General features: G+C 38.8%; 1 protein-coding gene across 1 annotated transcript in view; it reads right to left on the reverse strand.

The window, feature by feature from the left end:
- Window positions 1-663: 663 nt before the first annotated feature.
- The window catches only part of LOC127670972 (vomeronasal type-2 receptor 116-like), a 46,552-nt gene continuing 22,027 nt past the window's right edge, over window positions 664-25,188 (reverse strand). Inside the window, exons 4-6 of the mRNA XM_052165604.1 lie at window positions 24,679-24,906; window positions 20,904-21,027; window positions 664-1,592 (exon numbers count right to left, since the gene is read on the reverse strand). Coding sequence (XP_052021564.1) covers window positions 664-1,592; window positions 20,904-21,027; window positions 24,679-24,906 — 1,281 coding nt within the window. The remainder of the gene's footprint in view (window positions 1,593-20,903; window positions 21,028-24,678; window positions 24,907-25,188) is intronic.

The raw sequence follows: 25,188 nt of genomic DNA on the forward strand, positions 1-25,188 counted from the left end.
TTTCTGCTGATTGCTGTTTCAGGACTTCAGTTGAAATAAGAACAGTACTGAAAGATTTGAAAATGTGAAAATTTATGAGGAATGTTGTGGTATGAAGTTTTATGTGGCAGTCAAACTGTGTGAAATTCATGACATGTGAAACTGTTAGAAATCAATGCCACCAGAAAGACACTGCATAGTCAGCACTGGGAGAAATGAAAAGGTCCTTAAAGGAAAAAACACCACTGGTTGAAGTAATTAATATGATTTAGAAATAAGAACTTAGAGAAAAAGCCCCAGGACCATCACATGTTTTGGTGAATAGAGTGTCCTTATTGCAAAATGTGAGAGATTTCAATAGGAAAAGTTAATAATTTAAGTCAGTGGAAACAATAAGAGCTCATGCAATCATATCTCAATGTTATGATTGTTTTCAAAAGGGTTTTCTAAATTTATATTACAAATGTTTACTTATTTTGGGGACTGGAAATGCACTAGTCCAACTTCCGAAAATCAATTCCTTACTTCATCATGAGGTTCCAGGGAATTAAGCTCAGAATATAATATCTGGTGAGAAGAAGCCATACCCACAAAGCCATCACAGGAAAAACATGTGACCTAATATGTGATGGTCAGAACGGTAGAGATCCAATAAAATTCAGTTTATATGAAGAATCATGTGAACTATGTTTTACGTAAATATTTGCCCCTGTGGTGTCTTTCATCCCTGTTATGAGGAAGTGTGTTTAATTCTGGCCTAAACAAAACAATGTAGCACTTAGGGACAAAGATTACAATTAGAATGCTTGCACTGGAAGCCAGGATAGAGAACATTTCCATAGCTACCCTGACCTTCCCAGTGGTGCTGTGGTAGACAAGGAGGAACATGACCCATACACTGCAGAACACAAGCATGCTGAAAGCCATGGACTTGGATTCATTAAATGTGTCAGGAAGGTTCCTGGACAAGAAAGCCATGAGGTAACTACCCAAGGCCATGACTCCCAGGTAGGCCAGAGCACAGTGGAAGGCAACAGCTGAGCCCTTGTTGCAAAGAATGATGATGTGTCCCTGTTCAAAGTGAGCATCCATGTCAATAAAGGGAGGGGATGTTCCCAGCCATATGCCAGAGAGAAGTACTTGTATCAGAGTGCAAGCTGGAATGACACACTTAGAGACCTGTGATATCTGCAACCATCTGATCTTTCTTCCTGGAGCTGTAATCTTGAAGGCCATAACTACAGTGATGGTTTTGGCCAACACAGTGGATAGAGTCACAGTGAACAGAAGTCCAAACACGTTCTGTTGCAGGATACATGTGGCTGTGTTTGGAAGACCAAGGAAGAGCAATGGACAGAGGAAACAGAGGGTCAGAGTGATGAGCAGGATGTAACTGAGAGATCTGTTATTGGCCTTGACTATTGGAGTGTCTCTGTGGTTTACAAAGACTCCAATAGTAAGTGCTGTGAGAGTAGAAAATCCAAGGGACACGAGTGTGAGTCCCTTCCCCAAGGGATCATCATAGGCCAGAAAGGTGACAGTTTTCTCCAGGCAGTATGTCTTCTCTGCATTTGCATAATGAGTTTCTGGACACTGCACACACTGATCAATACCTGGTGGAAATGAAGTTGATCATGAATGCATGGTCAAGTTTCCCTTTATCCTACTACATTTTATGCTTCAAACTCATTGGATTGTTTTTACAACCGTGTTCCCTTGTCACTTTTGGTATAGAGATATGAGTATTCTAAAGTGAATAATCACACAAGTTAAGGTTTATACTTCTTTCCAAAAACCCCATGAAGAGTATCCTTTTCTGGATAAAAGGGTATTTTTCACATTATACATTATAAATATATCACTGAGGAAAACATGCAGGAACTGAAGGGAGGATAAGGAGGTAAGAACTGAAGGTGAGTCCACTGGGATGTGGTGCTGCCTGCCCTGCCTCTACTATTTTCACTGACCTGCTTTGTTATGTAGCTTGTGATCACCTCCTCAGAGCTGCACCAACCCAGTGAGGCAGTGCAGCCCACAGCAACCACTAAACATGAGTATGTACAAAACTCTTTGCTACAGTCCAGCCCTTCAAAGGATTTTCAATTGTGGTTTTTCTTTTATTACATAAATCTTGATTGTGTCAAATTGACAATGAAAACACCCATAAAATCTCATACCTAGAGCCTATTTATTTTAGTTGTATATTGAAGTATTCTTATTTTTTGCTTTTTACCTCTCTTTTATTTATATTTTGTAATACAGTTGAAGCATATATTTTCAAACTAGAAAATACCAAATTACTTTGCAATAACTAATTCAATTTTTATGCCAGTTCTCAAAAAATATTTCTAAATTTCCAATAGAAGATGCGAATTCAATTTTGAAATAGACATTTTTCATTGAATTTCTTATGTAAAATGATTTTTTAGTCTGGAATATATGACACAAATTCATTTTTTTAAATTTTTTTATTCGATATAATTTATTTACATTTCAAATGATTTCCCCTTTTCTAGCCCCCCACTCACCGAAAGTCCCGTAAGCCCCCTTCTCTTCCCCTGTCCTCCCACCCACCCCTTCCCACTTCCTCGTTCTGGTTTTGCCGAATACTGTTTCACTGAGTCTTTCCAGAACCAGGGGCCACTCCTCCTTTCTTCTTGTACCTCATTTGATGTGTGGATTATGTTTTGGGTATTCCAGTTTTCCAGGTCAATAACCACTTATTAGTGAGTGCATACCATGATTTACCTCTCTTTTATTTATATTTTGTAATACAGTTGAAGCATATATTTTCAAACTAGAAAATACCAAATTACATGGCAATAACTAATTCCATTTTTATGCCAGTTCTCAAAAATATTTCTAAATTTCCAATAGAAGATGCGAATTCAATTTTGAAATAGACATTTTTCATTGAATTTCTTATGTAAAATGATTTTTTAGTCTGGGATGTATGACACAAATTCATTTTTATTTATAAATTTCTTTGAGTTTGAAAATGTTTTCTTCTCATGTGATCTTGGTTGGAAACTACTAAATATGTGTTCAAAGCATTCCTTATCTTTCCCCAGCCCCTTTCATTTTTGATGGAAGGAAGTTCTCACAGGTATTATAGTGAATATATGGATGTTTGATAAAAGTTAGTAGGCCTTTTCTCTTTTAACTACTTCTGGGTTCTGTGATGAAATTAAGGGTAGAGTAGGGGGATGTAAGTTCCTTTTCATATTGAGATAATTTCGTGGCTATTAGTTTACTGTTTTGGAAAACTTTTTCAAAGATTTTCAGGAAAACAAGTACTTAATACTTAAATTTATGTTTTCTTTGTTCCTCCAGAATAGATTTTAATAACTAAATCTTTGTGAATAAAACTCAGAGGAGAAAAATAAATGCTTCTAATATTATTTAATCACATATTTCTTGTCACAAATAAGTTTCCGTATTTTTGTAAAGGCTTCATTTCAAAAACTATTTTAGTTTCACTTTTCCTTAAAAGATACAGAAAGACTACATTTACTTCTTTTTACACTGAGCCCTACATTTGTGTATCTTTCTTATGCTTTCTTAAACTCTCCTGTCAAATAGTTAACATTTTCTCAGTGTGACTGTTCATGCTAATGTAACACTTTTACATAAATCTGTTCTGCTCTGTTGTTAGATTATTTTTGTTGCTGTGTTATGCTAGCTTTTAATATTATATCTTATAAACATTATTCATTAATTTATGGCAACTGATCTATAAGACAAAATTTATTTTGTATAAGGCTTATGGTTTGTCTTGAAATATATGTTTATTATATTTCCCTGTATTCAAATTCCTTTTTCAGGAATTTCTTTAACTTTTCAGTGTTCAACATATATGTAGCTGTATTTTTAATCAATACAATATGATTCTGTGATGTAGGTCTAAACCTTTATTCTATTCCATCCCTCCAAATGTACATATCTCTAAAGTGTCTGCACTTCAGTCTGTAATAAAGGAAGCATTTTGGGGAGACAGTTGAAGTGGTCCTTCCACAACCACATTAAATTCGTAAGTGAAATTTATATGTCTTCAATCTGCCTACAGGAACTATAACCGAATTAACAGGCAATTAGGTAGTCTTTATGTTCTGGCTCTATATGTAGCAGAGAAATACCTTATATAAAATATTTTACAGTCAAATCATGGAAATTAATTGATGAGGAAATATAATTATCCAGAAATCTGCACCAGACTTCTATTCTTCCACTACCTCTCTGCCCAGCTTCATCAAGCCTGTTGATCCAGAACCAAAACATTTAGATTTCTTTCCTTCTCTAATTGTCCCTGCCCAAAGAACTTTGTCAGGTATGGCTCTAAGGAGATCGTCCCTGCCAGATATAAAATTTTCTGCCAAGTCTCTTGCCATCTTTTTAAGACCTGCTATTCCAGAACAATATAGCCCAAAAATATACACCAGGGTCCTGTCACACTAAGATCACAGTGGTTAGCCATCATCCCAATATATATCATAACAGGAACATGCAGTGACTAAAAACATCTAGATGGCTAAAGGCATGAAACGAACTCAAACAACAAAATTCAAGAATATTATGACAACAACAGGGCAAACTCACTCTATAACAGCAAGCCCTGCATATCTTAACACAACTGAACCACAGTGCCTTTAAATCCAGTCTTATGAAGATGATAGAGGCCGTTAAAGAGGAAAGAATAAAATGCTTAAAAAAGAAAAGGAAAACACAATCAGACAAATATAGGGCTTTACAGAGGAAACAAATAATTCTCTTATAGTAATAGCAGATATTACAGTTAACCAGAGAAGTAAGTAAAGCTGTTCAGGAAATGAAAGTGGAAATAGAAGCCAGAATGAAAATACAAACTGAGGGTAAACTGCAGATGGAAAACCTAAAGAAGCTTACAGAACAACAAATGAAAGTATCAACAATAAGATAAAAGGATGTAGGAGAGAATCTCAGGCATACAAAAATAGAAACTGGCACATCAGTAAAAAAAAAAATGTTAACGCTAAAATATCCCTGAAACAAAACACCCAAGAAATCTGGAATACAAAGAAAACAAGTAACCTTAGAATGATAGGAATAGTAGAAGGTAAAGAGTCCCAGATCCCAGGGTGAGAAAGTATTCTCAACAAAATTATATTAGAAAAAAATCACAATGTAAAGAGAGAAATACCTATAAACATAAAAGATGCTTGTGAAGCACAAAATAAAGTGGGCCAGAAAAGTCCTTTATCAACAAAATAATGAAAATGCAGAATGTAGAGAACTAAGAAAGACTAACAACTGAGGGAAAAGACCAGGTATCATTCCATGGCAGACCTATTAGAATTGTACCTTTTCAATAGATTCTCTAAAAACTGAAGGGCCTGGACAGATATCTTAAAACCTATGAAAAAAATCACACATGCCAACCTAGAGTCCTTTAGCCAGCCAAACTGTCAATCACAACAGATGGAGTAAACAACCTAATTCAAGACAAGTCTGGATTTAAACAATATCTATCCAAAAATCCATTCCTACAACAAAATGCTAGAAGGAAAACTCAAACAGAAAGATGATAGCTAATTTGAAGGAAACACAAGAAATAGGTAATTCCATACAAGGAAAATCAATTTAAACATACACAAACCCATATACACACAACACCAACATCAAATAATAGGGATAAACAAACACTGACCATTAATATTTTTCACCATCTATGGATTCAATTTCTCAATAAATGACACAGACTAACAGAACAAGTACAAAAACAGGAACTATCTGTACTGGCTGGTTTTGTGTGCCAACCTGACACAGGTTGGACTTACCACAGAGACAGGTGCTTCATTTGAGAAAATGGCTCCATGAGATCCAGCTGTGGGGCATTTTCTCAATTAGTGATTACAGGGAAGGTCCCCTTGTCAGTGTTGCCATCCCTGGTCTGGTAGTCTTGCTTTCCATAAGAAAGCAGGCTGAGAAAGCCAGGGATGCTAGCCCAAAAGTAACATCCCTCCATGGCCTCTGCATCAGCTCCTGCTTCCTGACATTCTTGAGTTCCAGTCCTGACTTCCTTTAATGATGAACAGCAGTGTGGAAGTGTAAGCTGAATAAACCCTTTCCTCCCCAACTTCCTTCGTGCTCATGATGTTTGTGCAGGAATAGAAACCCTGACTAAGATGCTTTCATTTTGCTGTATAAAACAAACATCTCAGCAATACCAATAGACATTACCTTAGAGTAAGTTCTGAAAATAATTTCCAGGACAAAAAACACTAGAAGTAAGCTGAAATAATCATTCTTATACTTATTAAAATAAACTTCCAACTAAAATTAATAAAAGGAGATGGGAATGGATAATTCATACTCAGCAAAGGAAAAATCTAATAAGATGATATTTCAATTCTCAACACGCATGCCTCCAGTTCAAAGGCACGAACATTTGTAAAGGAAACATTGATAAAGCTTGAACCACATGTTAAACTCTGAACATTACTAGTGGTTAATTTCAAAACCCTGTGTTCACCAACTGATATGGTATTTAGTCAGAAACTAAACAGAGAAATAACAAAACTTACAGATATTATGAATCAAATGAACTTAAAAGGCATCTAGAGAATATTTCACACAAACACAAAAGAATATACTGTCTTCTCAGCACCTGATGGATTCTTACCCCCAAAATGTACCAGATAGTCACAAAGCATCCTTCATGGATACAAGAAAATTGAAACATCCTCTTTTCTGTTATGAGAGAACCTTGGAGGAAATTTGGACTTCAACAACAGAAATACCATGAAACCTAAACACTCATGAAAACTGAAGAACTCATTACTCAATGAACTCTGGATTAGGGGAGAAATAAAGAAATTTTTAGATTTCAATAAAAACAAAGCACAGCAAACCAAAATTCTCGGGAAACAGTAAAAATAGTGCTAAGAGGAAGGATGCACTGAGTGTCTTTATAAAGAATTTAATTTGAAAATTCTCAAAAGAGTAATTTAAACATATATGTGAGAGCTCTAGAAAAGGGAAATACCGGGAAAAGAAGGCAAGCAGAGGAAATATTCAAATCAGTGCTGAAATCAATCAGTTAGAGCAAAAGGAATAAAATTAATCAATGAAGACAAGAACTAGTTCATCGAGAAAATCAATAAGATAGACAAAACCTCATCATATTAACTACATAGCAATAGTATCAAAATAAATAAAACCCACACTTGAGAATTCTTTGTTTAGCTCTGTACCCCATTGTTAATAGGTTTCTTTTGTTCTCTGGAATCTAACTTCTTAAATTCTTTGTGTATATTGGATATTATCCCTCTACCGGATATCTGGTTGGTAAAGATCTTTTCTCAATTTGTTGGTTGCCATTGTGTTTGTTCTATTGACAGTGTCCTTTGTCTTATAGAAACTTTGTAATCTTATGAGGTCCCATTTGCCAGTTCTTTATCTTAGAGCATAAGTCATTGGTGCTCTGTTCAGGAAATTTTCCCCTGTGCCCATGTGCTCGAGGCTCTTCCCCAATTACTCTTCTATTAGTTTCAGTGGATCTGGTTTTATGTGGAGGTCATTGATACAATTGAACTTGAGCTTTGTACAAGGAGAAAATAATGGATCAATTTGCATTCTTCTGCATGCTGACCACCAGCTAAACCATAACCATTTGATGAAACGGCTATCTTTTTCTAACTGGATGGTTTTAGCTACTTTGTCAAACATCAAGTGACAATAGGTGTGTTGTTTCATTTCTGGGTCTTCAATTCCATTGCACTGATCTACCAGCCTGCCACTGTACCAGTTTACCATTCACTTTTTAAACACTATTGCTCTGCAGTACAGTTTGAGGTCAAGGATGCTGGATTCCCAGAGATGTTCTTTTATTTTTGAGAATAGTTTTTACTATCATGGGTTTTTTGTTATGCCAGATGAATTTGAGAATTGCTCTTTCTAACTCTGAAAAATTGAGTTGGAATTTGCATGGGGACGGCATTTAATCTGTATATTGCTTTTGGCAAGATGGTCATTTTTACTATATTAATCCTGCCAATCCACAAGCATGGGAGATCTTTCCATCTTCTGAGGTCTTCTTCAATTTCTTTCTTCAGTGACTTGAAGTTCTTGTCATACAGATCTTTAACTTGTTTGGTTAGAGTAACACCAAGATACTTTATATTGTTGGTGACTATTGTGAAGGATGTTATTTTTGTAATTTCTTTCTCTTGCTGAGAAACAACTAAAGAAATGTTCAACACCTTAGTCATCAGGGAAATGCAAATCAAAACGACCCTGAATTTCCACCTCACCCCAGTCACAATGGCTAATATCAAAAACTCAAGTGACAGCAGGTGCTGGCAAGGATGTGGAGAAAGAGGAACACCCCTCCCCTCCACTGCTGGTGGGACTGCAAGCTGGTACAACCACTCTGAAGTCAGTTTGCTTTTTCCTCAGAAAATTGGACATAGTATTACCTGATGGCCCAGCTCTACCACCGCTGGGCATATACCCAGATGATTCTCCAACATGTAATAAGGACACATGCTACACTTTGTTCATCTCAGCCAGAAGCTGGGAAGAACCTATATGTTCCTCAACACTGGAATGGATACAGAAAATGTGGTACATTTACACAATAGAATACACTATTCAGGTATTAAAAACAAAGACTTTATTAATTTTGAAATTCTTAGGGAAATGAATGGAAGTAGAAGATATCATCCCAAGTGAGGAAACCCAAAAGAACAAAAGAACACACATGGTATGTGCTCACTGATAAGTGGATATAAGCCTAGAAGCTCAGAATACCTAAGATACAATTCACAGACCAAACATAGCTCAAGAAGAAGGAACACCAAAGTATGAATACTTTGGTCCTTCTTAGAAGGGGGCACAAAATGCCCATGGGAGGAGATAAAGAGACCAAGTGTGAGCAGAGCCTGAATGAAAGACCTTCCAGAGACTGCTCCACAGAGAGATCAATCCCATATATAGTCACCAAACCCAATCACTATTGTGGATGCCAACAAGCACTTGCTGACAGTAGCCCTAAATAGCTGTCTCTTGAGAGGCTCTGCCAGTACCAGACAAATGCAGAGGTGGATGATCTCAGAAAACCACTGAAGTGATCATAAAGTCCCCAATGGAGGACCTAGAGAAAGGACCCAAGAAGCTGAAGGAACTTGTAGCCCCATAGGAGAAACAACAATATGAACCAACCAGAACACCCCAGAGCTCCCAGGGACTAAACCACCAACCAAAGAGTACACATGGAGTAACCCATGGTTCCTGCTTCGTATGTAGCAGAGGATGGCCTTGTTGGACATCAAAGGGAAGAGAATCCATTGGTCCTGAGAAGATTCGATGCTTCAGTATAGGAGAATGCCAGGACAAGGAAGCATGAGTAGATAGGTTGGTGAACAGGGGGAGGGGCAATGGAATAGGGCGTTTTCAGAGGGGAAACGAGGAAAGGGGTTAACATTTGAAATGTGAGTAAAGAAAATATCTAATCAAACATATATATATATATATATATATATATATATATATATATATATATATATATATATAATTATAAATAAATAAAATCAGAAATGAAAAAGGAGGCAAAAAAACAGACAAGAAAAAAAAGTGTAACCTTACTTCACAGCTTATACTCCACAAAACTGGAAAAGCTTAATGAACTGGCTGAATTTCTAAACAAATTCCACACTTACTAAAGTTAAATCAAGATCAGGTATCCTATATAAATATCTCTAAAACCCTAAAAAAAGAGAAGCAGTCATGAAATGTCTCTTGATTAAAAATACCCTAGAAAATTGGAATACCCAAAACATAATCCACATATCAAATGATGTACAAGAAGAATGTAGAAGTGGCCCCTAGTTCTGGAAAGACTCAGTGTAGCAGTATAGGGCAAAACCAGAACAGGAAAGTGGGAAGGGGTGGATGGGAGAACAGGGGGAGGGAATAGGGCTTATGGGACTTTTGGGTAGTGGGGGACCAGAAAAGGGGAAATCATTTGAAATGTAAATAAAAAATATGTCAAATAAAAAAAATACCCAGGGCCAGGTGGTTTTATTTCAGAATTCTCCCAGACTTTTAAAGGAGAGCTAAAACCAATGCTTCACGGATTATTCCACCAAATAGAAGCAGGAGCACTGCCAAACTCATTTTTTGAGTCCACCGTCAAACTGATACACAAATTTCACAGACTCAACAAAGAAAGATAATTTTTGACCTATTTCACTTATGCATATTGATGCAGAAATACTAAAAAAAAATCTATAAAAATCAAAACTCACAAACCAATTCCAACAACACATCAAAAATGTCATACACCATAACTCAGTAGGATTCATCCCTGAGATCCAAAGATGGTTCAATATATGAAAATCCTTCTGCCTGATTCACCATATTAAAAAACTGAAGAAAAAAAAACATAATGATCATCTCATTACATGCTGAAAGAGACATTATGAAAATGTAATACCAATTCATTCACAAAAAGGAACCGCCGCGGTGGCGGCGGCGGCGGCAGAGGCAGTGCAGCAGTGCAGCAGTGGCTGGTCCAGCTGAAGGGCCATCAGCAGTGGAACCAAGGCGACACAGGGTCCAGTTAGGCCCTGTGCCCACGGCCACTGACCTTCGCTGACCAGCCGGGTGGCAAGCAGCTGCAGTTGTGCGGCGCCTTTCCTGCATGGAAGCCACTTCAGAACTCGGCCTCCCACCAGTCAGGAGAGGTGCATCCATCTTGGTTCCAGACTCCAGGGATCAGACAGACTGAGGTACACAAACATAATCCGAGGCCAACACCGTGGTGGTCTGAGCCCGAACGGCGTTGGCCTGCACCCAGGCCCTGGGCTGGTCGGGGGGCCATCGGGGTGCCAACCCAGCCAGGAGGTTTTTTGCCCAGGCCTGCGCACGCGCCGCCATTTTGCCTGCAGGACGACTGAGAGCTCTGGCAGGCAGACCTGTAACAGGCATAGCCTGAGGCTAACAAAGCGGGGGTCTAGGCCCCAAAAGGCAAAGGACTGACCCCAAGAACTGGGCGGCTTGGTGGGCCATCTGTGAGTCAATCCGCCCAGAAGGTTGTTAGCACAGCAGACTCTCCCAGCGCTTTCAGGGAGCGCGGGCACGCACGCCCACCATCCTAGTCACCTGGTGGACCCAATTAACAGTCGTAACCCTAGGGGAACTTTGCTCGGACCTTGGCCTCCCAGGCTTTTGCCTGGACTCAGGGACTGGGTGGCCAGGCTAACCTTGGGTGCGCCAGCCCGGTTGGTGGATCGGCTGCCCAGCGGAGTGAGCGGAACACAGGGGAGGTCACAGCAGCATACACCGTCGGCAATCCCTGGGGGTGCACACGGGCTCCATCTGGTCCACAGACACAATCTGGGGCAAGGCCTCAGGCAGAAGCCCTCAGCTCTACACTCTCCGCTTCCAGATCCAGATCAGCCTGGGCGGCAGCACCACATCTCCAAGTCCTGCAAGAGGCTAGCTGGGCTTCCGGGCGGCCAGCTGGGAGAAGTCAGTGTGCTCCAGTGAATCCAGCGGGCCCCAGCGGGAGCCTTCGGGTGCCTGCTTTGGGATCTGAACAGCCTGGGCAGCAGCACCCTGTCTACAAGCAGTGCAGGAGGTAAGCTGTGCACCAGAGGCCAACTGGGAAGGGGCAGCTTGCACTGGTGAGTCCAGCACTGACAAGACAAACTAACACCAGTGAGAACTAGATGGCAAAAGGCAAACGCAGGAACGTCACTAACAGAAATCAAGGCAATATGGCAACATCTGAACCCAATTCTCCTCTACCAACATGTCCTGGATACCCCATCACACCAGTAAAACAAGATCTGGATTTAAAATCACTGGTCATGATGCTGGTACAGGAACACATGAAGGACATACTTAAAGAAATTCAGGAGAAAATGGATCAAAAGTTAGAAGCCCTTGCAAGGTAAACACAAAAATCATTGAAAGAAATCCAGGAGAATACAAAAGCCAACAAGGAGGAAATGCAAAAAACACTTAAAGAAATACAGGAGAACTTTGGTCAACAGGCTGAGGTCATGAAAGATGAAACACAAAAATCTCTTAAAGAAATACAGGAGAACTTTGGTCAACAGGCTGAGGTCATGAAAGAGGAAACACAAAAATCTCTTAAAGAATTACAGGAAAGCACAAACAAGCAAGTGAAGGAGCTAAGCAAAACCATCCAGGATCTAAAATCAGAAGTAGAAACAACTAAGAAAACTCAAAGGGAGACAACTTTGGAGATAGAAAGCCTTGGAAAGAAATCAGGGGACAGAGATGCAAATATCAACAACAGAATACAAGAGATAGAAGAAAGAATCTCAGATGCTGAAGATTCCATAGAAACCATGGATTCAACAGTTAAAGAAAATGCAAAATGCAAAAAGCTTGTAACCCAAAATATCTGGGAAATCCAGGACACAATGAGAAGACCAAACCTAAGGATTATAGGCATAGATGAGAGTGAAGATTTACAACTTAAAGGGCCAGCAAATATCTTCAATAAAATTATGGAAGAAAACTTCCCTAACCTAAAGAGAGAGATGCCCATGAATATACAAGAAGCCTACAGAACTCCAAACAGACTGGACCAGAACAGAAATACTTCCCATCACATAATAATCAAAACACCAAATGTTCTAAACAAAGAAAGAATACTAAAGGCAGTAAGAGAAAAAGGCCAAGTAACATATAAAGGAAGACCTATCAGAATCACAGCAGACTTTTCACCTGAGACTATGAAGGCTAGAAGGTCCTGGGCAGATCTCATGCAGACTCTAAGAGAACACAAATACCAACCAAAACTACTATATCCAGCAAAACTCTCAATCACCATAGATGGAGAAACTAAGATATTTCATGACAAAACCAAGTTTACCCAATATCTATCCACAAACCCAGCCCTAAAAAGGATAATAGGAGGACAACACCAATACAAGGAGGGAAACTTCACCCTGGAAAAAGCAAGATAGTAACCTTTCATCAAACCCAAAAGAAGTTAAGCATTCAAATTTAAAAAATAATGTCAAAAATGATAGGAAGTAACAATCACTATTCCTTAATATCTCTTAACATCAATGGACTTAATGCCCCAATAAAAAGACACAGACTAACTGACTGGATACGTAAACAGGACCCTACATTTTGCTGCTTACAGGAAACACACCTCAGGGTCAAAGACAAACACTACCTTAGAGTAAAAGGCTGGAAGACAATTTTACAAGCAAATGGTCTCAGGAAACAAGCTGGAGTAGCCATTTTAATATCAGATAAAATTGACTTTCAACCCAAAGTCATAAAAAGAGAATCTGAGGGACACTTCTTGCAGGTCAAAGGAAAAATACAAAAAGAAGAACTGTCAATCCTGAACATCTATGCCCCAAATGCAAGGGCACCCTCTTTCGTAAAAGAAACTTTATTAAAACTAAAAGCACACATTGCACCTGACACAATAATTGTGGGTGACTTCAACACTGCACTTTCCTCAATGGACCGTTCAGGAAAACAGAAACTAAACAGGGACACAATGAAAATAATTGAAGCTTTGGACCAATTAAATTTAACAGATATATATAGAACATTCTATCCTAAAACAAAAGAATATACCTTTTTCTCAGCACCTCATGGTACCTTCTCCAAAATCGACCATATAATTGGTCACAAGACAGACCTCAACAAATATAAGAAGATCGAACTAATCCCATGCCTCCTATCTGATCACTATGGAGTAAAAGTGGTCTTCAATAGCAACAGAAACAACAGAAAACCCACATACACGTGGAAACTGAACAATACTCTACTCAATGATACCTTGGTCAAGGAAGAAATAAAGAAAGAAATTAAAGACTTTTTAGAACACAATGAAAATGAAAACACAACATACCTAAATCTATGGGACACAATGAAAGCAGTGCTAAGAGGAAAACTCATAGCCCTGAGTTGCTCCAAAAAGAAAATGGAGAGAGCATACATTACCAGCTTAATGACACACCTGAAAGCCCTAGAACAAAAAGAAGCTATTTCTCCCAGGAGCAGTAGAAGGCAGGAAATCATCAAACTCAGGGCCGAAATCAATCAAGTAGAAACAAAGAGAACCATACAAAAAAATCAACAAAACCAGGAGCTGGTTCTTTGAGAAAATCAACAAGGTAGATAAACCCTTAGCCAGACTGACCAAAGGGCACAGAGAAAGTATCCAAATTAACAAACTTAGAAATGAAAAGGGAGATATAACAACGGAAACTGAGGAAATCCAAAAAACCATCAGATCCTACTACAAGAGCCTGTACTCAACACAACTGGAGAATCTGGAGGAAATGGACAATTTCCTTGACAGATACCAAATACCAAAATTAAATCAGGACCAACTAGACCATCTAAACAGTCCCATAATGCCTAAAGAAATAGAAGGAGTCATAGAAATTCTTCCAACCAAAAAAAGCACAGGACCAGATGGCTTCAGTGCAGAATTCTACCAGACGTTCAAAGAAGAGTTAACACCAATACTCTTCAAACTATTCCACAAAATAGAAACAGAAGGAACACTACCCAATTCCTTCTATGAAGCCACAATTACGCTGATACCAGAGCCACAAAAAGATCCAACAAAGAAAGAGAACTTCAGACCAATTTCCCTTATGAACATCGATGCAAAAATACTCAGTAAAATTCTTGCCAACCGAATCCAAGAACACATCAAAACGATCATCCACCATGATCAAGTAGGCTTTATCCCGGGAATGCAGGGTTGGTTCAATATACGGAAATCCATCAATACAATCCACTACATAAACAAACTCAAAGAACAAAACCACATGGCCATTTAATTGGATGCTGAAAAAGCATTTGACAAAATTCAGCATCCTTTCATGCTTAAAGCCTTGGAGAGAACAGGAATTCAAGGCCCATACCTAAACATAGTAAAAGCAATATACAGCAAACCGGTAGCCAGCATCAAACTAAATGGAGAGAAACTTGAAGCAATCCCACTGAAATCAGGGACCACACAAGGCTGCCCCCTTTCTCCTTATCTTTTCAATATTGTACTTGAGGTACTAGCTCGGGCAATTCGACAACATAAGGATGTCAAAGGGATACAAATTTGAAAGGAAGAAGTCAAATTATCATTATTTGCAGACGACATGATCGTCTACCTAATTGACCCAAAGAACTCCACTAGAGAGCTCCTACAGCTGATTAACAACTTCAGCAAAGTGGCAGGTTATAAAATCAACTCAAGCAAATCAGTGGCCTTCCTATACTCAAAGGATAAGAAGGCTGACAATGAAATTAGGGAAATGACCCCCTTCACAAGAGCCACAAACAGTATAAAGTATCTTGGGGTGACTCTTACCAAACATGTGAAAGATCTGTATGACAAGAACTTCAAGACTCTGAAGAAGGAAATGGAAGAAGACCTCAAAAAATGGGAAAACCTCCCATGCTCATGGATTGGTAGAATCAATATAGTTAAAATGGACATTTTGCCTAAAGCACTATACAGATTCAATGCAATACCCATCAAAATCCCAACTCAATTTTTCACAGAGTTAGAAAGAGCAATTCTCAAATTCATCTGGAACAACAAAAAACCCAGGATAGCTAAAACTATTCTCAGCAACAAAAGAAAATCTGGGGGAATCAGTATCCCTGACCTCAAGCAATACTACAGAGCAATATTGTTAAAAACTGCATGGTATTGGTACAGTGACAGGCAGGAGGATCATTGGAACAGGAATGAAGATCCAGAAATGAACCCACACACCTATGACCACTTGATCCTCGACAAAGAGACTGAAAACATCCAATGGAAAAAAGATAGCCTTTTCAACAAATGGTGCTGGTTCAACTGGAGGTCAGCATGCAGAAGAATGCGAATTGATCCATCCTTGTCTCCCTGTACTAAGCTCAAATCCAAATGGATCAAGGACCTCCACATAAAGCCAGACACTCTGAAGCTAATAGAAAAGAAACTGGGGAAGACCCTTGAGGACATCGGTACAGGGAGAAAGTTTCTGAACAGAACACCAATAGCGTATGCTCTAAGAGCAAGAATTGACAAATGGGACCTCATAAAATTACAAAGTTTCTGTAAGGCAAAGGACACCATCAAGAAGACAAATCGGCAACCAACAAATTGGGAAAAGATCTTCACCAATCCTACATCAGATAGAGGGCTAATATCCAATATATATAAAGAACTCAAGAAGTTAGACTCTAGAAAACCGAACAACCCTATTAAAAAATGGGGTACAGAGTTAAACAAAGAATTCTCACCTGAAGAACTTCAGATGGCAGAGAAGTCTCTTAAAAAATGCTCTACTTCATTAGTCATTAGGGAAATGCAAATCAAAACTACCCTAAGATTTCATCAAAACTACCCTTAGCCACCAGTCAGAATGGCTAAGATTAAAAATTCAGGAGACAGCAGGTGTTGGAGAGGGTGTGGAGAAAGAGGAACACTCCTCCACTGCTGGTGGGGTTGCAAATTGGTACAACCACTTTGGAAAGCAGTCTGGCGGTTCCTTCGAAAACTGGGCACCTCACTTCCAGAAGATCCTGCTATACCACTCCTGGGCATATACCCAGAAGACTCCCCACCATATAATAAGGATACATGCTCTACTTTGTTCATAGCAGCCCTATTTATAATTGCCAGATGCTGGAAAGGACCCAGGTATCCCTCAACAGAAGAGTGGGTGCAAAAACTGTGGTATATCTACACAATGGAGTACTATTCAGCCATTAGAAACAATGAATTCATGAAATTCTTAGGCAAATGGATGGAGCTTGAGAATATCATACTAAGTGAGGTAACCCAGACTCAAAAGGTGAATCATGGTATGTACTCACTAATGAGTGGATATTAACCTAGAAAACTGGAATACCCAAAACATAATCCACACATCAAATGAGGTACAAGAAGAAAGGAGGAGTGGCCCCTGGTTCTGGAAAGACTCAGTGAAACAGTATTCGGCAAAACCAGAACGGGGAAGTGGGAAGGGATGGGTGGGAGGACAGGGGAAGTGAAGGGGGCTTATGGGACTTTTGGTGAGTGGCAGGGGGCTAGAAAAGGGAAATCATTTGAAATGTAAATAAATTCTATCGAATAAAAAAAACAAAATCAAAAAAACAAAAAACAAAAACAAAAACAAAAACAAAAAACAAACAAAAAACAAACAAACAAAAAAAAGGAACCTCCTACCTTGACAGAGCACTGGAAATCCCAACAAGCAGCAGAAAGAGTCAGCTGCAGATATTTGCACCCAACCAATAGACAGAAGCAGCTGACCCCTGTTGTTGAACTAGTGAAGGTTGAAAGAAGCTGAGGAGAAGAGCGATCCTGTAGGAGGACCAGCAGTCTCAATTAATCTGGACTTATTTGATCCTTCGATCACTGGACCACCAAACAGGCAGCATATACCAGCTCCCAACACACATACAGTAGAGGACTGATGGGTCAGTGTTATGAGATGATGCACCTAACCTTCAAGAGACTGGAGACCTCAGGGAGTTTAGAGGTCAGGCAGGGTGGGGGTCTGGACCTCCATGTGGAGACAGATTGTGTGAAGGTAGTATGAGATGTTGAACAGTTGGTGAGTACATGGGGGTGAATAAAATATGGAGTGTAAAAAATTAATTAAAAGAAAGAAAATGTGACATCAATTCATTTTTAAAGTATTTGTAAAATCAGGGATATATGTCAAACATCTAAATTTTACACAACCAACATACAGAAAGCCAGTAGCTCATATCAAATTAAATGGACAGAAACTTAGGTAATTCCACTAAGATCAGGGACAAGACAATGTTACCCACTCTCACCAATCTATTCAATACAGAGGTTGAAGTTGTAGCTGGAACAGTCAGAGAACTAAAACAGATCAAGTGGCTAGAAATTGGAAATATAGAAGTCAAAGTATTGCTTTTGACAGATGATATGATAATAAACATAAATAATTCCAAAAAGTCTACCAGAGAACACCTACAACTGCTGAACATTTGGGGAGTAGGGGACCAGAAAGGGGGAAATCACTTGAAATGTAAATAAAAAATATATCGAATAAAATAAAAAAATTAATAAAACAAAAAAAGAAATAATAATAAAAGAAATATTAAAAATCAGAAAAAAGTGGCTGAATACAAAATTAACATTAAAAAATGCCATATTCCTTCTTTAAACAAATGATACATGAGCTGAGAAAGAAATTAGGGAAACAGATTACTTTACAATATTTACAAATAATATAAATATCTTCATGTAATTCTAGCCATGCAACTGAAAAACTATCAGAAATTATCTTGAAATCACTGAAGAAAACATTGAGAAAGATATCAGAATATCCAAAGATCTCTCATGCCCTTGAAATCGAAATTAACATAATGTAAATGATTACCAAACCAAAAGTCATCTACATATTCAATCCGATTTCCATCAAAATTACAATACAATACTTTACAGACCTTGAAATAGTAATCTTAACTTTATATGGAAAAACAAAATTCCAGCATCACTAAGGAAATCCTGAACTATAATAGAACTTTTGGAGGCAACCCCATCCTTGACCTTAAGTAATAGTAATAAACTCTGCATTATACTAGTCTAGGAACAAACAGATTGATCAATGGAATCAATCCTCAAAGCCACATGCCTACAGACACTTAAATTTCTGACAAAAACCCAAAATCATACCATGGGGAAAAAAGAAAGCATCTAAATAATAGTGGTGAGCTAATGGGAGGTCTGATGTAGAGGAATGAAAATAGATGTATATCTATCACGCTGCAGAAAACTTCAAGTGAAGTGGATCAAAGACGTTAGCATAAAGACTCCAGAGAACCAGGTAATGCTATTAAAAATGGAATACAGAGCTAATAAAAGACTTTCCAAATAAGGAATCTCAAGTGGCTTAGAAGCTCCTAGTGAATTGTTCAACATTCTTAGTCATCAGGGAAATGTAAATTAAAATGACCATCAGATTCCACCACACACCCTTTAGAATAACTAAAATCAAACTCTCAGGTGACAGCAAATGCTGGTAAGGATGTGGAGAAAGAGGCAAACTCTTCTATTGCTGGTGGGAATGGAAGCTGGTACAATCACTCTTGAGATCAGTCTGATAGTTTCTCAGAAAATTGTAAATAGTACTACCTGAGGATCCAGTTACACCACTCCTGGGCATATATCCAAAAGATGGTCCAATATAATCATTTCAACTTTTTTATAATAGCCAGAACTTGAAACAACCCAGATGCCCATCAATGAAAGAATGGATACAATACTTATCATACAAATACACAATGGAGTGATATTTAGCTATTAGAAATGGCAACTTTGAGTTTTGCATTCAAACGGATGGAAGTAGAAAATACCATCCTTACTGAGGATGTCAAGTAGCAAAAGAACACGAAACATATGTACTACTCTCTCATAGTGATGTGGCTATTAGGCAAAAGGCTTGTAATACCCACCATACAGTGGACAAACAATGAGGATCAAGCTGAAAGAAGACCAAATTGTGGATCCTTCAGTCCTACTTAGAAGACGGAAGAAAATAATAATGGGAGCTAGAGGGAGAAAATTAGAGGACAGAGGAGAGGATGAGGGGAGAAGAGGGGCAGGATACAATTCACAGACTAAATGAAGCTCAAGAAGAAGGAAGAACAAATTATGGATACTCTAGTCCTTCTTAGTAGGGGGAACTAAATACCCACAGGAGGAGATACAGAGACAAAGTGTGGATCAGAGACTGAGGGAGAGATAATCCAGAGACTGTCCCACGTAGGGATCCATCTCATATACAGTTACAAAACCTGGACACTATTGTGGATGCCAACAAGTGCTTGCTGATAGGAACCTGATATAGCTGTCACCTGGGAGGCTCTGCCAGTGATTGACAAATATAGAGGTGGATGCTCTCAGCCAACCACTGAACTGAGCACAATGGACGAGCTAGAGAAGAGACCCAAGGAGCTGAAGGGGTTGCAGCGCCATAGGAAGAACAACAATATGAACCACCCAGCTCCCCCAGAGCTCCCAGGGAATAAACCATCAACCATAGAGTACACAGGGATGGTCCCATGGCTCCAGATACATATGAAGCAGGGGATGGCCTTGTTGGACATCAAAGGGAGGAGAGGCCCTTGGTCCTGAGAAAGCTAGACGCCCCAGTATAGGGGAACCCCAAGACAGGGAAGTGAGAGTCCTTGGAATGGTGAGCAGGGGGAGGAGGGAGGAGTTAGGGGATTTTCGGGGGGAAATCAGGAATGGGGACGGCATTTGAAATGTAAATAAAGAATATAACTAATAATAATAAAAGTGCTTGCTCAGAGGAGCCAGATACAGGTGTCTACTGACAGAGCCTGAGAAATACAGATGGGGATGCTCACAGCCAATCATTGGACTGAGCACAAGAATCCCAATGGAGGAGTTAGACGAAGGCCTGCAGGAGCTGAAGGGGTTGCAACTCCATAGGAAGAACAGTATCTACCAACCAGAACACATGGATAGAACCATGGGTACAGCTGCATATGCACCAGAAGATTACCTTATCTGGCATCAGTGGGAGGGGAGCCCTTTAGTCCTGTGGAGGGTGGATGACCCAGTGGTGGACAATGCTAGGGCTCTGAATTAGGAAGGTGTTGTGTGAGTGGGGGTGGCATCATCATAGAAGCAGGAGGGATAGGATTGCGGGTTTGCTGAGGGCAAATCAGGAAGGGAGATAATATTGGAAATGTAAACAAATAAAACAAACAATAAAAAAATTTAAAGAAAGAGCATAGACTTAACGATTTATTTACGAATCTGCAGTAATGTAATTGCCACGTAATTCTCTTGTCTAATTTTTTTTCATTACTTAGTTTTGTCAGTGCGCCGTAGGGAGGATGTGAAACCCTCTGAGAGACTTGTCCTTCACCTGTCTCATTGGAAATCTCATTGTCTGGGCAAGGACTGCAGTCAAAGCAACAGGTAGGCCTTCCCTCCAGGACAACTTTCCTGAATCCAGGGCTGCAGCTCTCACTGCAGACAGACCGAGGAATCTGAAAAATATTTAATACAAGATACAAAATGCTTAGCTCCTAATCAGTGCCCAAGTACATATTTAATAATGGAAGGTGTATTAATTAAAATTTATTTTTAAAAACGTACAAACGTGCTATTGAATGAAAAGTGGAAATGAAGTTTGGCCAGCAACAGCCATCGCTTTCCTCCTCCTGAATGTGGACAGAATCTGCCCAGTTTCCTCAAATCACTGCTGTCCTGATTCCCTGCCATGATGAACTTCACCCTCCAACTTAAAAGCAAAGGCCACCTGAAAACTGACTGTGACTGCCTTTCTAGTTGTCTTCGTTGTGGTTTCTATTGTGCTCAAACAGCATACCAAAAGCAAACTGAGCACAGACATGTTTCTCATCAATGGAAATAAGGACAGGAGTTAAAGCAGAAAACTGGAAAATTAATAGAAATGGAGAACGTGCAGTATTTCTGTTTACTATCCTGCTAATCATGGGTTTCTTACCCATGATTCTTAAACAACTAAGGACCACCTGACACCACTCCATTTTATGTGTCATTGTGAGGTAATTTTTTCACTAATTGTTTTATTCAATTTCCATATAGGATGCTGCCCCTCCCGGTCCACACCCTAACAGTCCTCCCCCTCCCCAACTCTGCTGAGAGGGTGTGGGCCCCCTGGATTTATTGCCACTCTGCCACATCATGTCTCTACAGGATTAGCCTCATACTCTCCCACTCTGGCCAAGGAAGGCAGCTAAGTTGTGGAGTGAGTCCCACAGATAGCTTAAGGACAGCCCCCACTTCAGCTATTTGGAACCAACATGGAGTTTGAGCTGTACATCTACTACATATTTTGAGGGTGTTGAGACTATGTCTATCTCATGTATGGCCTTTGATTGGTGGATTATTTGTCAGAGCCCCCAAGGTTTGAGGTTACTAGACTCTTGGTCTTCCTGTGCAGTTCCTAAACTATTCTGGGCCTCAATCCTTCCATAAGAGACCCTTAGCTCTGTCCAGTGTTAGGCTGTGGATCTCTTCATCTGTGTCTGTCTGCTGCTGGGTGAAGCACCTTGGAGGACACTTGTGCTAGGTCTTTTTCTGCAAGCATAAAAAATATCATTAACTGTTTCAGGGACTGAGTATTGCCCCAGGATGGATCTGAAATTGGGCCAATTATTGGTTGGCCATTCTATCAATCTCTCTTCCATCCTTGCATTTCTTTTAAACAGGACAGATTTGGGGTCGAAATTTTTGTGTCTGTGTTGTTGTCCTTATCCCCCCAAGGCAGGACCAGCATGGCTATAGGAGTTGTTTGTCCTCTTCATGTTACACATCTCCACACATCTGCTATTTTTCTCAGCTATGGTCACCCGAATTTTCTACTGGTACCCTTCCAAAAGCGATGACTCTGACACTTCCTTGTGACTCCCCCAAACCCTATACTGATGGCAGCTACAGATTGCCTTTCATTCTCCTAACTCTCCCAACACCTGATACTGAGACCACCATTCCCTACCACCTTCCCTCTCACACCCAGTTCCTCCCTCACTCTACCCATTATGACCGTTTCAAACCACTTCTAAGAGAGATTCATATATCCTCGCTTCAGTATCCTGCTTTGTTTAGCTTCATTGGGTCTGTGGATTGAATCAGGGCTAATATATACTTTATGACTAATGTTGTCTCAAGAGTTTGCAAATACTGTGCATGCCTTTTGGGTCTGGGTTACCTCATTGGGGAGGATATTTTCTAGTTCCATCCATTTTCCTTGAAAATTTATAATGGCCGAGTGTTTTAATAGCTGAATAGTAGACCACTATGTGAATGAACCACATTTTCTGAATCTATTTTTTCATTGAGGCCTATCTGGGTTGTTTACAGTTTCTGGCTATTATGAACAAGGTTACTATAAAGATAGGAGAGCAAGTGTCTTTCTGATATGGTAGAGCAGTTTTGGTTATATGCCCAGGAGCAGTATATATACACGTCTTCACGTAGTACTATTTACAGTTTTCTGAGAAAATGCCACATTGTTTTCCTGTGTGATTGTACAAGTTTGCAATCTCACCAGAAACGGAGGAGTGCTGCCCTTTCTCTATATCCTTACTACCATATGCTATCTCTTGAGCTTTTCTTTTTATCTTAGCCATTTTGATTGGTGTAAGATGATTTCTCAGGGTCATTTTCACTTGCATTTCCCTGATGACTAGGGTTGTTGAACATTTCTTTAACTGCTTCTAAAACATTCAAGGCTACCCTTTGGGAATTCTCTATTTAGATCTTTACCACATTTTAAAAATTTTGTTATTAGCTTTTCAAATTAAGGAATCTAATTTCTTGAATTACTTATTATTTAGAATATTTGGCTTCTACTGAATGTAATGTTAATGAAGATCTTTTCACAGTCTATCAGCTGCAATTTTTGTCCTATTGATAATGTCCTTTGCCTTATGGAAGTGTTTCAGGTTCAGTTATCAATGGTTTCATGATCCGTCCAGGAAATTGTCTTCTCTGCCAATGGGTTCAAAACTATTTCCCACTTTCTCTTCTATTAGACTCTGTGTATCTTGGTATTATGTTGAGGTTTTTGAAGCACTTGGTCTTGGGTGTCCTCAGAGTGATAAATATTGTTCTATTTGCATTCTTCTACAAGCATATATTCAGTGGGAGAGACATCATTTGTTGAAGATGCTTTCTTTTTTCCATTGTAAGGTTTGGCTTCTGTAAAAATCAAGTCTCCGTAAATGTACTACAGGGAACTGATTTCATTCCACCGATCAACTACTTTCATTTTATAGGAAACCATAAAGGTTTTATACCATTGCTCAGTATTACATTTTGAGGGCAAGGATGGTGATTTCTCCAGAAGTTCTTTTATTGTTCAGGTTCATTTAGCTATCCTTGGTTTTTGTTTTTCCATATGAAGTTGAGAATTGCTCTTTGAAGGTCTGTAAATAATTGTCTGAGAATTTTCATAGTAATTACACTGTATCTGTAAATTCCTTTATGAAATTTGTAAAATTTAGGGAACACTCTAAATTTCCAATGTTCACTAGGTTAATCAAATTCATCCATGAGGATGAAAGAGGTTTCCATATTCTGACATCTTCTTCAATTTATTTCTCCAAGGACTTGAATTTGTTTTCATACATGTCTTTGATTTCCTTGGTTAGAGTAACACCAAAATAGTTTACATTATTTGTGGTTATTATTGGTAAGGGTGTTTTTTCACTATTTTTTTTCTAATCCCATTTTTTAATAAATTAGGGAAATATCTCCCATATTAATGGTCCCTCATACTACCATGTTTTATGATAATACTCGACAGGTTTTCCTTGATGAAAGAAGTTCAGAAATACTATGTATACTAAGATTCCTCTTCTCAGGGAAGTTCAATTTATGTTATTTTGAAAAAAAATTACCTTGGACTCTGGAAGTTAATGAAAACAGCCTGATATCTCTTTTGTTACAATGATGTCAGAAAGTAGTAATTGATAACCTTTCTTTAAAGGTCAAAATGATTAGATAATTTAAAAATGTTTAAAACACTTCCACAAGAATGAGCGATCAGTAAAACTCTTAATAATAATAGTTATGAGTGTATTGATGGGGTAAGTATTAACAACCAAGATTTACTACATCAAGAAGCATATAAGATTTACTTAGAAACACACCTCTGTAAATCTTATGGGCCAGTTAATCATGTATTCAGATATCATCAACTGTTCACCCTTGGAAGCACTAGGAACAAATGTACCCACTTTCACCAATAGTGAAAGACCTGATGGAAAGTTCCAAACATTGTTAATATCATACTCTGGATCAGCCTTCCTTTTCCAGTCCAGAACCACAGGGTCACCAACAGAGTTTTTGACTTGAATATTCTTCAGAAAAGGGTGAAGCTAAAAGATATGAGAAGTCTTATGATGAAGTTGAAGTTATGGATTTATAATTTAATTATAAATAAGGAGATATTTCCTGACAATAATATATGATGTTAACACTGTTTTAATTAATTATCTACGGGATTGAACACAACAAAAGAAAGCTTAGGAGAAAATAAATATAATTTTTTTCTTAAATGTCAGTTTGCATAGAATATGCCAGGCCAAGAAAAACCAAATGATCAAAGATAATACAGCAAACAAGTCACAACTTTTTATCAGTTTTCAAATGATTGAAGC

This window comes from Apodemus sylvaticus, chromosome 20 (assembly GCF_947179515.1).
Source record: "Apodemus sylvaticus chromosome 20, mApoSyl1.1, whole genome shotgun sequence".
Lineage (NCBI taxonomy): Eukaryota > Metazoa > Chordata > Mammalia > Rodentia > Muridae > Apodemus > Apodemus sylvaticus.